We start from the raw sequence: 18,852 nt of genomic DNA on the forward strand, positions 1-18,852 counted from the left end.
ACTCTTTAAACACTGTTTTAATTAGAGGTTAATGTAGGCACGGAGTTTCAGCATGTTAAAAAAAGCGCAAAATGCTTGCCGTTTTTTATAAAGCGCCGAAAATTCAAGTCAAAAAGTAAAATCGTTTTCCAGTATTTAAATTCATGATTATGACGATACACACGTACCCCGGGTCTACACCTCATCAAATGTTGATTGTTAAAAAAAATAAAAGTGCATTTTCGCCGTGATATTCCATCTCCGTTCGCTATGATAATTTTTCTCATTTCTGTGTCAGTCTGTGTCCGAAACGTGGTCAAAAACAGGTGCAAAAACATGAGCAAAGTCTGTCAATCTTGAGCAATTTTCGTTCGTTCTTTCACTTCCGCATTTCTTTTTTTAAATTAACGTGTTGTTGATGCTACAAAAACTAAAACACACGCTACCACAAATAATACGAAAAAGGGGTTATCATTTGGATTTTGTCTTTAAAATTGCTTTTATTCATCGTAACAATAATACTAATAAAAGAAACCTAGATTATTTATGAGAAAATAAACTTAAAATATTAAAAATTGAATATTGTCAGGTTGTGATAAATAATTAAATAAACATTAACCGCACGTTAGTGGCACGAGCTTGGTTGTAAACAAATCAATCGGGACTTCCCCACCATCAGGCCAACGATCGAATCGTTCGGAAAGCATGCAAAAAGTGCACGATTTCCTGACGTTGCATTTACAAATATTGCAGAATTTACTTCAATTCTCAGCAGGTGGGTCAAAATTTTGGGGCTTTTATTTTCTGGACGCAATGACGCACACTAACGGGAAGCCTGTTATGTTGTAAAAAGGTTATTATTGGTGAATTTACATTGAAAAGTAGTGTGTTTGGCAAAATTCTCAAAATTCACGATGGACCACCAAAATCGCGATGGACCCCCAAAATCGTGATTTTTTGCGCTTTTTGCGCGATCGCGCGAAACTCCGGTGCCTAGGTTAATGACTGCATCACATGTTTTGAGGGTATTGTGAAAAATCTACATTTTTGAGTTTGAGGTCCAAGCAAAATGTTTCGATTTTTTCACAATACCCGAAAAATAACTGATGCAAGTTATTAACCTCATTTATAACTGTAACTTTTCAATTTGTTTTTCCATCTGTATAATATTAAATTTTTTTTTTAAATTTCAACTTCACCTTTCATTTTCCCTATAAATATTGAATAACCAACAGCGACTAATCATGTGATGTACAAACATACAGTAGTTGCGCGTCCGTAAATTGTTCTTTCGTGTTCAATACGCACTCTGAAGCTACTAATGTTATGCGGAGGTTCACTGTTATTCATTAGTAACCAAGTATCCTGTTCTGGCAAATAAATAAGTTTGATTAGGGGTTGTGCATTGCGTATATTCATGAGGTTATGAATAATTGTTTGTGAACAAGCGCAATATACATGAATAAAACAGACTTATTAGAAATGCTGTTTTCATGCAAAAGATGAACCGTTTGATTGTGATCACATACCAACATCTCATGCTCAATGCATGGACAATATCTCTGAACAATTTGTCAACAAATGCAAAATATGTTTCTAAGAAAGACATGTTTGAAGGATATGCTAATAATAACAGAGTCAGCACTACTTCGCTATTATCTCTGAGAGGACCGATTCCATTTGGAATTGAAGTTTGAAGCTTTACTTTAAATAGTTCAAAAGGAACTTTTATTATAGCATAGGCCTATACATTGTATCTAGCTCTAAACATGTCACTATGTAAAATGGAAGATTTGGGGGTTTGGCCCATTTTTTGAAGTTTAGGTCGCACATGTACACATACTATGTGAAACAGACCATATCTGACTTTCAGTGTCTTTTTGTACCATATGAAACACCATCCATCACTTATGTGAAACAAACGATTTGTTCAGCCCGTTTCTGAAACATACAAATTTGTGCCATTCATTGACCAATGATGCTGATTCTATGCCTTAATGTCATCAAATCTGATTTTGCCGCATCACATAATGGCTGATGTTGATCATGTATACATGTGAACTGGAAGCCATTGGATTCTTCTGGAAATGCTAACATAGGTCAATTAATTAATTTATTAGTTGCGACCGATGAATTATGAACACAAAATGTACTTGGCACATTTTGGGGTTTGCTGGGCCTATTGTTTTCCTTTTGCTCTCCATCCATAGGTGACATGCAATAAAATGTAACCCATGAAACAGTAAGTCAAAGTATGAAACTTACAATAATAATAATGTTGTGAAGCACCAACAAAACATTTTCAGAGGAAAAATGAATCACCTCAAATCAATCATCAAGATCATATTATGTATTGCCTAGTGCTACATGATTTAAAACCATCAAAATGACTATTTATAGTCTTGGGGGTTTTAACTGCTAGCTATATAGCTGCTGAAATAAAAATTGTCCTTTTAGATTGATCTTTTCTTGCAGTTGAGACATTTTAAGGACGTATGCTATTGAATTTTAACAAAACGAATATATGTGTGAACCCATGTTTTATGATTGCTCTTTGAACATTGTTTTAATGTGCATTCATTGCAATATTATAGTGAAGTAATTGCAATGATAATGTGGGTCATCATTCATTTGAAGTGAATTCTAATAAGTCATCATTAATTACCACTTTTGCTAATGGCCCATGACGATTGCACTTCTGCTTATCACTAACCAAATGAAATTGACTTTCCTAAATGCGCATTTAGTACAAACGCTTACTGTACCAATTAATTTACGCTGATTCTCAGACGTAATTCAAAACATAACTTAAGTCGACAACTTTTGCCCAGAATATAATTATAAACACAGCAATAATCACAATCATTATAATATTTCAGAATTCTCCCTGACAAACATGACCTAAACCAAACCAAAACATCCGCATGGAAGCCAGGCTGGAAAAGCCTGTACGAATTACATAACAGAAAGTCATGATCTTTGAACTTGGAAGCAAAAATCAAAGTTAATCCTGGGCATGAATCAAAAATACTACATAATATAAATAGCTCTGTAAACATGCACATGGCCAAGACAGAGGAAACAGTTGATTTAAAACTAGTGTATTTTTAACCATGAATAAATAGGCTTCAATCCGGGTTTGGGATAATGCACAGCGGAGCAAATCAATTCAAATTGAATGTTCCATTACAAAACAACAATCAATTCAAATGAACATTACAAATGCAAGAAGTTCTGCAAATTTCCATTTACTATCTGGTCATTTCTTACAACATTAAGAAATTTCTGATGAATGGCCTTGAGATGCATTTATAAGCCTGTCTACAGAAACTCCTTGCTATATAATATCTATAATGCTTGCACATATCAATCTCAATGTGATATTTACTTTAGATGCATCATCCAAATTATTAATTTCCAAGTCATTTGCAATATTGATTGATTGATGGGCAACATTTTCATATGAGTGTGCACTGCAATTTGACCGGAGAACGTAAACCACAATGTATCTTGTTTGAATTATAAATAAGAATAAAAAGAATAATAGCATCAAAATACTTATTGATTTGGTTAAAAAGAGCAAATTGTCAATCAAAAGTAATTAAAGACCATCAGAATTGACAAGTTTGTCATATATTTTGATGACACATGATGGTATTGACAAATTGACTTTACAAAAATCTAGGGATTCAATATAAAATTCCTAATGCATTTCTTTCTAAATAATTTTATGAAGTAGTTGCATTCATTCATTCAATAAGGATGCTCCCTCCACTCAAGCGTATGCAACCATAGCAGCCTGTATTATACTAGCTAACTATGCCATCAGCCCCCGGCACAGTGTGCAACTTTGAATAACAACCCATACATGTTTGAATATTTTCAGTTATGAAAACTATAATATTTGGTGCAGCATATACTACAGGTAAAATAACATGTGCATACATATTTACTTTAAACACACCATTCTCACATGCCTCAACAGAAAATATTGCAATTAGGTGTATAAGAATTCAGTATTTATGATTTACTCTTAACATGCCTGACTCTTTTAATCATATTTTCCTTTTGCTCCACTGGCTATGCTTGAATTTGAGTTAAAGTATGGTGTTCCCTGAGACCTGTACAGGTTTGTACATGCACCAATGAGCCTGTGCATAATTACTCTTGGATAAAAACAACACACTGGTCTACTGGGATGGACCTAAGCTTTCTAACTGCATTTGTTTATGCTATTAGAATGTATTTAATAAATCCCTTGCCTCTGTACGATACTGTCTGACGCTGACACAGCAGGTATTTCATTTTTTCTTCACAAAAGGAACAGCCATTACTATTCCTTGTGATATACTCATACATTAGCCTCTTTCTACACTGCAGGTGACAATACGCAAATCTTTAAAAAAAAAAAAAAATTGGCAAAGTGCTTTCCAAAATAGTTCCAATCATTGACAAATCAATTAAATCAAGTCTACTGCTAGCTTTGTCAACCCAAGTACTCTGTAGCTATGTTTTACTGCTGGGCTCTGTTACAATGACTAAATTTAACCCTGGCTATTTTTAAGGTCTTCCTGACTACGGCATGTAATCATAGCAACCGGAGTTGAACAGAATCTCTCAAGGAGGTCTTTTTTTCTTCCCTAACAAAAGCAAGAAAATAAATTTAATTTATATTAGAAATATGACATGTTTGACTAGACAAGTTCGACACTTATCATTTGAAATTGCGCAGAATAGAAATAAGACAGGATGTATCCTTTTTCTCAAATATTTCTTACATACATTTGGCTTTCAATCATTTTTAATGAGAATGTCACCTTTTTAACAAATGGTTTATATTCCTTGAACGACCATTTTGTCTTTTTTTTTTAAATTGAATGCAATTTAGCGCAAAATCATTTCGTTTAAAATTATGAGTAATTGATTCTTTCAACAGCCCCTCACACACACTCCAACAAAATATAATTGTATGTGCTCACCCACACCTCTGAGGTCTTATGGGGGATTCAACCCCTCACATAAAATTAAATGTTGCTGATTCGATCAAATTAAATAACAACCCTCCACAATACAACAAATTTCCTTTCGATTGCTTAAAAATGTTCAACCCCCTTCTTGCACATATCACCACCCATACAAAACCCTACCCATGTCTACTGGCGACCGTGGATATTATGTATTGCTATCAAAACAAGGACCGTTTGATCAATGTTAACAAACTGAGGACTAAAATGGAAGATTTTTGTGTTTATACATGTAGCTGTGTATAAAACATAGTACAAAATACGCCTACCAACTGTGGCCACTAATGCACAAAAGCGGATGTATGCATTTGGCATGTATTTGCGATCATACTGCAGACCTCCACAAACAGAGGACAGTGCTCATTTGTAGGTAAACAAGGTTGCACCACCACACACACATCTTATCTTGTATCACCCCAGAGCTTTGTGATTATTCAACTCTTAGACTAATGATGTTACAGCTAATTCCAGTTTGAGATCATTCCATCCCTAAACTTAATTTAAAACATTTAAGACATTCGGTTGCCAAAACAATCTTATTTCTACCTCTATCTATTCACATTCATCATGAGTATCAGTATAAATTCTGAGATAAGCTGTTTGCTTTATTTAATTAGTCCTCGCATGAACCAAAACAAAGGGTAATTACTGCCTGAGACATTATCCCCACGGTCTAAAACTAAATCCTGTGACCTGACCCAGAAACATGCTATGTAATCGTCTTGCAATGGAGGGGTTACCTTTCTTGCTTTCTACAGTTTCTGTCTCCAGTCAATTTATTGTGTAATACTCTGATGGTAAAAAAAAACCTGACTAAGGAAAAAGAGTTTAAATTGAACATTATTTTAATTGGGACAAAAGCAGTTCACATTATGTGGGTTACACACTGAAAAATTGGGTCAAATTGTTTTGTCATCTTAAAATTGCAAGTTCAGACTGATATTGAGCACAGAGGTACGTTTCCCCTATTTTTTATTAGTTGGTTATTAATGTACACCATTCATTTGTTTCTCTCTCAATTTGATTCATCAAGCTTCACTACCAGAGATCATTTGCAACATCATCTTCACCAGATAAGCAAATATTCAACTGATTTCCAATCCCCAAAGGAGATCAATACTTTTTCCAACACATTAAATATCATATATTTGTGTAGATGATGCAGGCGGTAGGGAAAACCCGCCAATCTTGAGCTGAAGTACCAAAAGTACTTTCAGTATGCAGTAAAACAAGCTATATGATTTTGACTTAGTGTGAAACATAATGCATGATCATCCTAAATTAAACTAGTATCTGCACAATGCCAAATTATATTTGAATTTCTTTCTCTAATATTGTCAAATGCATGTAATATCACCCACTGTTTCTGTTAATCCTTGATATTTACTGAACAGAATACTGTCGGCAATCATGATGGCAAATACCAAGAAGTCACCAAATAATTATCTTAACCTTCTATGGGAAGGAAATGGACAAAAATCTTTGTCAAATTTTCAAAAATTGTCTAAAATGGGCTTCCAAATCCCTAAGACAGAAGAAACAGTTGACTTGGCAACTCCACCACAGGCATTCTTACCACATAATGCACATTACAAGTCTCATATAAAAAAAAAAGTATGCATACAGTCTTTTGAGAAGAGCAATCATGATTGTTTATGATACTTTATACACAATCTGCATCTGGGAGAACATTTATTTTTCACTCCCTTTGATGATACTGTTTTATAGGATATATTTGCTAGTGCAATTTTTCACAATTTCACTGGTTCTGAAATATCAGCACAAGCATAATTTTACGGTCTTCTCCAATCCATAACACTGCTGTACAGGACCAAAGTATTTCATAGGATTTCATATTTGCTCTTAACATTACTTTCAAAAAGAGCAAAACTAAAAACGTTGCAAAATTTTTCTGTAGCTTCCTACAGTAGCTGGCAGAGAAGATTGACGGGCACGCCAAGTTTATCACGTAAAAAGAACACCAGGATCAAGCGATGCTATGCGGCTTGGTTAGCACATTTATTTCAGAAAGGTTCATGATTTTAAAAATTCCAAAGGGAAGCTGGTTTAGGGTATGATAGAGGTATTACTGGCAACTCTGCCAAATTACAGCTCAGTAGATTTTAGCAAATGAGGTTTTGATGTTTCATACTCTTTTTATAACACGATTCAATCGGAACCCCACTTGTGTGTTTCTGGTGTGTAGGCACTAAAAAGGTATTGGTAAACAATGTGTCATTCTTCTCTGTAAGCTACTCCTTTGATATGACAAACAGCTGCCGTATGACATTTATTCTTACCTGTGCATGGTAAAGACCAAGACATTTGACTTTATGTAGAGGTATCAGCACCTTCATCAGAAACTGCTTATGCTCAATTTTGAGCGGTAATGCAAACCCATTGATAATACTGTAAAGAAAAAGAAAAAATATACAATGTTATTTATTTGATTAATTATCATGTCATGTTCCATTAACGTATGTTAGATATAGGCTTAATATCATATTTCTTCATTAGTATAAAGAGATAGCCAGCCAATACAGTCATTTCATTGTGACACTCAAAACATAAGACCAACTTGTCAACATTTGATAAAATTTGTAAGTTGTGATAAATCAATCTGATCTTGCTACTGACTAAGACTCAAAACTATTTTCTTTGTATATTGTTTAAGTAAAATAAAGAACAAGGCATGCGTGGCATCATTTCTGTTGTGCATTAGTATAGGACTGCATATCATGTTTGTTGTTATTGTTCACCTTGAATTTAACTTGTGAGACTTTTGTGCGAAAGGTGCTTCAGATTTATTTTTCATTTAACCCTAACGCTCCTGAATACTACAAAATACTACTTGATATATGCGCTGTTCGTGCATGCATCCCACGTGGTGTGATGACACAATCGCCCTAAGTGATATATAGGCACGGTTTCAAGCTGGCCAGCGAAGCCCAAGACCCGTGGCAAAGTGTCGCCGACCGAGTGCTTGGCATGCGAGGGGTCTCAGGTTCAATCCCACCCAGAGCAAACAACTTCTTTTCTCTCTCTTTATTCTTACCTTCTTTCCCTCCCCGTCGCCAAAAAGCCCCTAGGCGGTTAGGGTTAGGGAAGTCAAAAATTGAAATCTATTTTGCAGACAAACTGAATATATATACCTCTTTGATTGAAGGTTAATTGGAATCATTTAGAGAACATATAATCGCACATTGCCTGTTGCTGATATAACCATAGACACTAGACAGGTAAGAAATGATCTGCACCTGCCAATTTCCTTTGCCATCTTTTGTGAATTCACCCCCTATATAAATCATTCCACTTTCAGGTTGACAGACTTTTTTTACCAGCTCTGTGCAAGAGTTTAAAATGCCTCTTTGAAACATACATAAGACTGTTGCAGATTTGTACTATCGGAAATAGCCAACTTGGAAATAACTAAATAAGATGGCACAACATTTCAAACTTTACAGTTTAGGAAAAAGATCAATCTGATTGTCAACCTGCAAACTTCATGGCAGCACATACCTATGATAAATTCACCCCTACACACGAATGCATACCCCACATACACCCACCCCCACATATATACAGACACACAGAGTGCAAATCGACTATCGTTGATCAATGTCAGTAAATAAACATATCACCAGTCCCCACAAGCAGTATCTTGACTAATAGAATGCATTGAACATAATGACAAAACCATCCCTAAGATGCTTTTTCACGGAACTCATGCAGCATGATCGGGCATCTAGATAGCCTGTGCACCAATGCTCATCCAATTCATATCCCCTGATGCATCGCGACCTGCTGCAGATGTTTGACTAATGTGCTAAGATTTGCATGAGGCAGGCCCTGACCCTCTTAAAAATGTAAATCTTTTCCCCACGTTCGCTCTCATCAGTCTGCCTAGCCTCAAATCGCACTGCAGAGGCACGCATTAACCCCTTTTTGCATCAACAACTCTCAATATATCATCTTTTCGAAGTTATCAAAATTTTCTCTCAAATACCAAAATTCTTGGTGATTGATGCTCAAGAGATGCCAACATGTGTAGCACTGCCGTATAATTGTCACTGTTATTTGGGTTGTAACATGAACATAAAGCAATGCTAAGATTTATATTCTAAAGGACAAAATGGTCGCTGCTACTGCTGCTTCCATAAGAAATATACTGAATAGGTTTTGAGGGTTTTAGTCTGAGATTTAGGTGACAATATCCATAACCTGAGGCAAGAGTTCTGTATCGCCGACCCGCCATGTGATGTGCCAGTTGTGTTGCATTGCAATGAACTCACACTGGCACATAACGAATACTGGCCCTACTACTGGAGATTACTTGAGTAAACAGTGGTTTTAAATTCTGCTCTCACTCTCAATATTAATCTTGCTTTCCTTCCTTCCTTTTTGTTTACATTATCTAGTTCATTCAAATAAATCTATTTCAAACAAAATTACTGTTCTAATTTTCTCAAAAAAAGGGGGAAGGGTACTCAAGTTTGGTTTGGGTAGGGGTGTGCTGCTAAAATTTAAAAGTGGCCCATCCATATAGCAATTTTCCAAAGAATTTGGACCTATCACTGTACCAAAAACCCAAATTTGCAGCCTAATTTAATGCAAATTGCCAGAGTTTTTACAGCTTTTCCCAAAACCTTTGGAAAATTTAAAACATTTGTGCGACAAAATTAAGATAGTTTTCAGGCAAAAAAATTGGGAACATTTTGAAAAAATGACTCCCCATATACAAAATTGACCAAGAAAAAGGGACCGAATGGCCAAATATGCGGCCCATGCTTGCGTCATATCCCCATATGGTAATTTGTACCAAGCACCCTCTGGCTTGATTCCAATATGCTTGTATCAGATGATCAGAGCCCAGCCATTAATACCCGTTAAATTTGTTAAAGCATTATATAATCAACTTGATTTCTTCCCTAATTACATACTGCTGACAAGTGTAACAAATAGTTAATAACCTTAACACACAAGAGAACGAATTCTCGCTTTAGAAATAAATATATGGCAACCTGGGGCCGCTCTAGAAAAAGAGAGTGTTATGTTTAAGATACTGTACAGTATCTAGTTATTACAGAGAAGGAAATGATCAAGGTCAACCAAACTTAACTCCCATAATGCCAGAATGGCTGCAATCAATAGCTTCATACTGGCTAGCTTTAAGACAAGCAAGCACTTGTGCCGCACATAAGTCAAACAGCAAGGCAGCCACATAGCCAAATCTTTAAACAACTAAGCTTCAATTGTCTGCTGTCATGTTCTTAAATTTATTTGTAATAAGCTTTTGGATTGTGTGTATCAAACGTTTAAATTACATTTTGGTGGAAGCAAGATCATGAACAAAGTATCGTTTTTAACAGTGGTTTACACGTACGTACATGTCCAATTTAAGCTCATGGAAGATGTTTTCTATACCGTAATTGCTGACCCATCAACTTACTGTTGACTTAAAGATCAATTGACTTCATCTAGCTACAATTTAACATGTTTGAAATGTGTAATCTTCTCCTGCTCACATGTTAACAGTGATCATGCAAATGAAGATGCAATTTTTGGCATCTGTCATGTTAGAAGAAGCTTAACTTGAAGTAAAAATTTTTTTATTAATATTTAAACAAGTAAATAACACATACTTCTCTAGAAATAAATTTGCACATGCAATCAAAAATTTAGATTTTCAAAAAAAAATATAATGACTAATTATCAACTGCTTGTATGACTAACATTTAAATTCAACAAAATATAAACAAAATTGATTTGTTTTTAAAAACTCAGCAAATTTTTATAAAGGGACTAATATTTAATATTTTCTATATTCTTTAAAAGTCAAAGTACCTGACCTAGTTAATTTGATTTCTCCTTACAGTGATGTGACCATTTCACATAATTATACGCAAATATTGAGCTGATCCCTTTCCTCACACAATTAATCTAAATATCCCCCTCCTTTCATATTCTCTCCAGTCAAACAACGTCACATGTATTGTCAAGTATCACAGCAACACCTGTCATCAAAATTAGGGGCGATAATTGACTTGGATTTGGTGATTGCCAAACACTGAAGTGACATAATAGCACTCAAACAACATTCACGCTATATTTCTATGCAGGCCATACCACATAGCAACGATTTGCCAGCCACACTAAGCTGTACGTATGCATGCAGAGCAGATTTGCGCATACCCTACGTACAGACCATTCAGACTTCAATATACACTACAACCATGACCTTTCTGATATGAGTTGCGCTTGGCAGTGCTACATGACATGAAACATACAGTAACATTTCAATTATGAAGTCGTAACAGCCCCGACAGAGCATTCAAGGCGGGTGACCTACTCATGTGCTTGCTGCCTGCCTGAATCATATGCAGTTTCTCTCTACTTCTCTTTCACTATCTGTGTGTCTCTCTCTCTAACCTTCTCTCCCTCCCTTTACCTCTCTCTCCTTCACTCTCCATTCTTTCAATCTCTCTCTTATGCTGTTTCTCTCTCCAACCATCTTTTCTATCTACCTCTTTTTCCAAAATGGTTCAAAACCCACATTAAAGAAAACATGAAGAGCAAGTATGAACATGCAGACCATTTCACTTTCCTAATGTTAAATTGGCTATTCTAGTTGAAATATATCCCCCCTAATGGAATATATGACCTTAACCTTCCACACAGGGAGTGTAAATTTCAAATGAGGTTACCTGAATGGGTGGCTCCATTTGAAATCTACACAAATGTGTGGGAGATTAAGGGCATGTTTTCAATAGTAGGTGCATGGATGTCAACTGGAATAGCCCAATTGAATGCCTGGTGTTCACCACGCTCTGCTCAAGAGTTATCAAATCTCAAAGAATAATATGTTCAAGAGACATGGTCATGTTATTTCTTCATGAGAGAGGGAAGCTTTGAGATTTAGAATGAGACAACTTACCTCCCAAGGATTTCTAGTAGTTCACCTACACCGTTAAAGTGTTCTGTTTCATATATAAACCTGAAAAAAATGAGACAAGCAATAAATAATACACTGCACTCACATTAAGCTTTAATATCACATTCTTCATTCTAAAAACGTAAACTATACAAATCACAATTCATACAAATGCTAGCCGATCAAACCACAATGAGTGGATGTCAGCAAACTGATTTTGTGATCTACACATGAGACAAGTATAACATTCCCTTTGTGTTTTTCAAAGCACACTACGAATATTCATATTTTGTTAATGATTTGGTTTTGACATGTTTTACTCAAATATAACATTTACAAATGTCAAAATTTAATGTGGTCAACATGCCAGCCTCATTTGCTTTGATCGCATCACACTTATAAGAGCAATGGCCTATTCAAGCAACTGTGAAAGCCTGAAATAATTCTCCAGTATGAGAATATGATTCTTTTGTTACACCTACAACTCAAATATTGCACAGCACATGACTCCTGTATTGAGGAAATGAATAGAAACCCAGTCACTGTGTCGACATCATCATCTGGCTCTTGAATTACTGGTGATTGTGAACCATGAAATGGTTAAGTTTGTAAGTAACTTGAGACTCGACTCACAATTATCAACAGTGAATTTTGACTGTGGTGAAGTCTCACCAATGTGGTACATGTATTTGTTTAAACAGATTTACATCTGATTCGCAATTTATTAAATTGGATGAAAACGCCCTACATGTAGATGGCAAGAATATTTGGCATTGATATTCAAAAGAGAACTTGTTAAAAATGAACCATACAGGCAATGTCACAATATGATTGTGTCTCACCAATATGATGTACATGTTTGTATAAACAGATTTACATCAGATTTTGCAATTATTAAGTTGAATTATATAAAGCATGGAAAATGCCCTACATAAAATGGCAGCAAAATTGCTTTGATATTCAATACAGAACTTGAAATCTTAGGTCTAACTGACCATACACATGATATGTTACAATAATGAGTGCGAGCTGCCCACATTTGACTTTGGTTTGTAAGATTTGAGACTGATTTTTATGTTGGCTTAACTTTCCTCCCCCTCCTTATTTGTAAAATATGGCATCTCAAACAACCGTGAAGTGGCATCTGTTGTGTTCAGTCTTTTATCTCATTTCAACTTTATGTAATATCATATTTTTGTTGGTGCAAAAGATGCAAATAGTCCCAAGGAATCAATCAAAAGGCCATGAAGAAAATACTCATCACCCAAACAAATATAATAATTTAATAATTATCACTAATTGAACAAAATATTTCAATTCTGACTTTGGCAATACAGAATAAAACCAATGTAAATAATCGGCACAAATGACAACTGACCGCTTGCTTCTACTACTCTCCACAGAGATTCTGTTTTCTTTGGTCAAGCCCTAAGGACCACATCAGCACCCTGAGTGGACACTCAGGAAAAGTAACCATAAAGTTACTAGCTTGCCGATTGGGATCTTACCTGAGGAAGATGTGGTTGATTTGTTTTCGTATGAAGGCCCTTAAGCCCAGGAATTTACCGTAGATACGATGCAATACAGTCTTGAGGAAATCACGTTCTCGTGGGTCCTCGCTGTCAAACAGCTCAAGCAGCTGCACAAGGACAAATAAAGAAAGAAACATGAAAAGAAGAAACATAATGATATTTGATCTGTGTATTGAATTGAACCGTGTATTGGCTGCCATGGAAATTCCCTTTTGTAAACCTCCCATTACTTCGGTCACATTCAATCATACATACATGGCTAACCGGGGAGTCAAGGATTTATAGCACACTTAAGACTGCGCCATTAGTTATATCAGTATGTAAACTAACAGTATAATATCTACGCACTGATGGACAGACAGTCGGTGGATTTCCTCTTGCCATAGGATACAAAATAAAAAGATTGTTTGCTGATATATGCCTCTAAAATTAGAATTACATGAACCACTTTCTATTCATATAACAAATAAATTAGTTTATGCTTGGACGTCATGAAGCTCAACAATTGTCCAGGACAGGGTTCCCGTTAAGGGTTTTAAAATGTCGTCATGTGTGGCATTGGAAGTTTGCTGACAAGATTGAAAAACTTGCGTCCAGACAGATTTTTGTAAAGCGTCCATCTGAAATTTACGATCAATCATACCGGAAACGCATACGGCAACCCCTCGTTGCTAACACACGCACCCGGTCTACCTCATCAAATGTTGATTGTTAAAATAAAATTTTCGCCGTGATATTCCACCTCCAGTCGCAATGATAATTTTTCTCATTTCTGCATCAGTTTTTGTCCGAAACATGGTCAGAAACAGCTGCAAAATCATGCGCAAAGTCTGTCAATCTTTAGCAAATTTTCGTACTTTTACTTCCGGGTTTTACTTTTACTTCGATCCACGTGTTGTTGATGATGCTATAAAAGCTAAAACACGCGCTGCCACTAAATAATACAAAAAAGGTTATCATTTGGATTTTGTCTTTAAAATTGCTTTTATTCATCGTAACAATAATACTAATAAAGGAAACGAGATTATTTATGAAAAATAAACTTAAAATATTAAAACTGAATATTGTCAGGTTGTGATAAATAACTAAATAAACATTAACTGCACGTCGTCAGTTCAGCATGCTTTGTAAACAAACAATTGCATCAATTGGGACTTTCCCCATCAAACAGCGATCGCGACGGAAAGCATGCAAAAAGTGCACGATTTCCTGACGTTGCATTTACAAATATTGCAGAATTTACTTCAATTCTTAGCAGGTTGGTCAAAATTTTGGGGCTTTTATTATCGTAAAAATAAAACAATTTCTTATTTTTATCATCAATTAATGATTAAATTTCGAAGTTTTGTCTGCGTCCACATGGACGCAAAATACTTGATTAGCCATGTGAACTTGCGTCCAAATTTGTAAAATACGCGTCTGGACGCAATGACGCACACTAACGGGAAGCCTGGTCCAGGATGGCTGAATGCCCTAGTTGACCAATTGCCATCAATATTTGCTCCAAATAGATGGCACAGGAGATGCATTGGAAATTAGTCAACATGGGAAATTATTCTTAATTGGCTTTTTCTTCCAAGAAAATACATTCTTTTGTACTATACAAATCCTTTTGAACTGTCTGTAGTAGCAAGACTTTGTACAGATGACTGGTACAAACTGACTTCTATGAGCTTGTCACATCACTTTCAAAAATATTTAATAATATTCAATAAAAATTCTTTAACATACCAAAAGAATGTCGACCTGCACGTTATTTGAGAGTTTGCGGTTCCTTACGCCAACGCTTGCTTCTACGTAATGTCAATATTGGAAATCAGTCACGGTACAGTGATTTTCAATTGATCTAATTGATGCGCGCATGGATTTTAGCACTGGCGTAATAAATTGTACATTTCTCTTAATTATCCAATCGTTTACCTCAGGATAATTTCACCATTCTTTTACTGAGCATCTACTATAATGTAGATAACTAGAACAAGCCCAGTTCGCAAAGCGAGCTTCAGCTAAGCTAGTTGGTCATCTCAGAGGGTATCAGATGGCACTGAGCTGATGCAGCTAGTAAACATGAATATGAACACATCTAAATAACATACCTGCATTACAAATTTTTGGTCAATGTACTTCTTTGCTACACTAGGTTGGAAGTCTGGTGATTCCAAAAACCTCAGGAAAAATTCATATACAATCTGGAAAGAAAACAAACATTTATCATATAATTAGGAAACACATAATTAACCGAGACTTCAAAATCTTCGTACACATGATATGGCAGATGTTTTTATTTAGCTGATGTTTACCTGATAATTATTAAGGTGTGGTCTGATTTTTCAAGTTTTGTTTTCTATCTTATAGCGAGGCCTGCCATTAAAACGATATACCTCACAATTTTGAGTTGTATTGCTCTAGTGGTTTTGATATGAGAAGCAAAAATGTGCATAACTTTAACAATGCCCCATAGGATAGTATGTACAAACACTTCAGGCATGATTACCACAAATCACTACGTTTTCATTTGAACCATTTAAACGAAAAAATATCCCGGGTGCTTAATTTCACTGTGATAATGAGAAAAAATAAGCTTTCTTCTGAAGAAAAATGAGGGATGAGGCTGTTGATTGGGTCAAGGACCTTTAACAAATGCATACATCTCAATTAGAGATGGAATGGATTGGGTAGCATTAATCCAATCAAGCTCAAAAGTGTAAATGCCCACTCACCACTCAAGTCCAATCATTTTCCAGCATACATATTCTTAAAAAACACCTTCATAAAATGGGAATTTGCAAGAATTGGAAGCCTATAGTCGCTCCCTTGAAACAGATCACATCCAAGCCCTTGATATCTTGATAGGCTAAATGCTTGTTTGTAACATTATCTGTGCATATTGTTGCATAAAATCCACACTTAGACCATTACAGTTATGCACTTTCTGATTATGAGAACCAAATATTACTGCAGAAAATAGAAAATGCAGTGTGTGTAAAAATGGAACAACACACACAAATGTGGTACTGTATTTTAACCCATCGACTTCAATGTACCTGATTGAAACCGTGAGAAAAAGAAACTGTAAGGCTGTTCAGAACAGTTAAAATCGCAAAAACTTATCCCATTTTTACAGTGCGATCAAAGAGCACCAGCGTAGTGACAAAGGAAATATATATATCCAGTGCCTCATTTCAAATATATAGTTTTAGTTTTGGTTTTGGTTTTGGTCACATGGTTTCCTATTGTCCTGCCTAACCCCTTGAATCACAAGATATCGAACTCTTTGTTTCTACCTTTTGTTTAAAACTAAACATTTGTGACAGGTAGTTTCGGTTTTGGTTTCAGTTTCTTATAAGTGGTGTGACGAATAAAATTACAGGATTTTCGAGTTACCTGATCTAAGTATACAAAAGAAATGTTTAAATTTCGCAGTGCAATATTCACGAGCAGAGAAGTCAACAAAACAGTCTACATTTGAAAGCATTGATTTAGTTTGAAAGCATTGGCTTGAGACTACTTAAATAGCCTAAGCTGATTTCACTGTGAAAATATATAGACCATCGAAATATTTGCATTCGACATTACAAAAGGGCCCACTACTGTAATTGTATAGGTTATAAACAAAATCGATTCATGTCCTTAATCCCATGTACCAGAATCGATGGAAGGCCATTATATGACCTCTAATAACCTAATGACTTTTACTGAAGCAATTTTTACTGCAACAAGTAGAAGATAGAGGGGAGAAGATTGGGGTGTGTGTGTGTGGGGGGGGTTGGAGGGCAAGGGGATATGGGCCGGAGAGAGAAACATATGAGAGAGAGTATTGGAAGTGAAAGAGAAGGGGAGGAGAGCTTGAGATGAAGATATCGAATGTAGGGGGGGAGGAGGGGGAAAGGGGTAATTTAGGAAAGAGGTGGTTATATAGGAGGGAGCCCCTCTTAAAGAGGTATGGGTTGTGCTTCCCGGGATAATAAACTAATTCATAATCAAATCATCTCCATGCATCGTTTATGTTTCATACAAACAAACAAATTCCCCACCCCACCCCATCCTTCAGTATACACGCATGTATATGATTTCTAGGCCTAGATCTCGTGAGTGTAATATGCCACCTATACCTTCGACAGAGAGCATCAACTGTCGTCCGCGGGATAGATTTCCGATATCAATCATGATAATAATTATGTTAGCACAATAGGCTGTTGTATACTTCTGGTTATATACCCTATACTGTGTCCTCCCAGCATAATAGTGTTATGATTGCAGATCAGATCAGCTCTACTTTTTAATCCCTTGATTTTTGGTTTCTGAACAAAAGAGAAACCAAAACTATATATTTGAAATGAGGGACTGTATGAAGTGTGATTTCAACAGTCTCGGGAAAATGTTGAAATCAAAGCCACCTTGCATAAGTATATCTAGGCCTATATCATGTTCCAATAACTCCCACACACAATCATGGGTGAACCAACAGAAATAAAAATAATAAAATATTTATAATATATTTTCATGTTAATTAGTGTACTAGAGCAAAATTTATTTTGTTGGCATCATATTATCAAGATCTAGAGCACAATTTTTTTTACTTGGTTGTTTTTTACTTTTTGCCATAAAATCATGAAATTCTGAGAAATAACTTAATTTGATATCCACAAATTTCGTAAAATTAATTTGAGACATAACTTTTGTTTTTATCCTAAAGACACTATCAGTGATTTGCTCAATCAGAAAATTTGAAAAAAATTGTCAAAAACTCATGTAAAAGAGAATGGGTGTGCTAACACTAACAGTAATATAACCTACAAGAGATGAGACTGAAAACTACATAAGGGTAAAATTACACATTTTGGTCATTCGGGGGTGTCCATACGGCCACTTTGTAGCTACATGCATTTGAGTGGAGCTGCGTATTTATCAAAACTGCAGATTTCTTAATTTTTGCCCAATTTTGTATGTGAATAAAATCCCAATTTTACTGAATTATCCATCACTTTTAAGCAATTCCTATAAATCTTCACTGGGATCACCGACAGTGACTTTATGCATGAACATTTTTATTATGCTATCTCACTTGAACTTGTGAAAATTTATTATACTTTGAAAACAATGCATTGCTCAAAATAATAACCAATTAGTTTGAGCAATTTAATCAGCAAGTAAAAGGTTCTAACACTGACTCGCGATGGCCATCATCAAATTTATTGTGCTGTCATTTCTAATTTTATATTCTATTATTTCAACATGTGAAGATCAATCGTTGTTAGAGTTTCCAGAATGTGACGTATACATTGGGCTGTTCAATTCAAAATCCTTACACCCCATGAAAGACATGGCCCAAATCTCAGGGAGTGTGAATTTCAGATGGGGTTACCTGGATGGGTGACTGCATTTG

The 18,852-nt window shown here is 35.6% G+C and overlaps 1 protein-coding gene across 3 annotated transcripts in view; it reads right to left on the bottom strand.

The window, feature by feature from the left end:
- LOC140152535 (serine/threonine-protein phosphatase 2A 56 kDa regulatory subunit epsilon isoform-like) overlaps nt 1-18,852 on the bottom strand; it is a 97,173-nt gene that overhangs the window by 20,696 nt on the left and 57,625 nt on the right. For all 3 annotated transcript variants that reach the window (XM_072174906.1, XM_072174907.1, XM_072174908.1), the window contains exons 4-7: nt 15,563-15,655; nt 13,443-13,573; nt 11,938-11,997; nt 7,304-7,412 (exon numbers count right to left, since the gene is read on the bottom strand). In XM_072174906.1, coding sequence (XP_072031007.1) covers nt 7,304-7,412; nt 11,938-11,997; nt 13,443-13,573; nt 15,563-15,655 — 393 coding nt within the window. The remainder of the gene's footprint in view (nt 1-7,303; nt 7,413-11,937; nt 11,998-13,442; nt 13,574-15,562; nt 15,656-18,852) is intronic.

This window comes from Amphiura filiformis, chromosome 5 (genome assembly GCF_039555335.1).
Source record: "Amphiura filiformis chromosome 5, Afil_fr2py, whole genome shotgun sequence".
In the NCBI taxonomy this organism is placed as follows: domain Eukaryota; kingdom Metazoa; phylum Echinodermata; class Ophiuroidea; order Amphilepidida; family Amphiuridae; genus Amphiura; species Amphiura filiformis.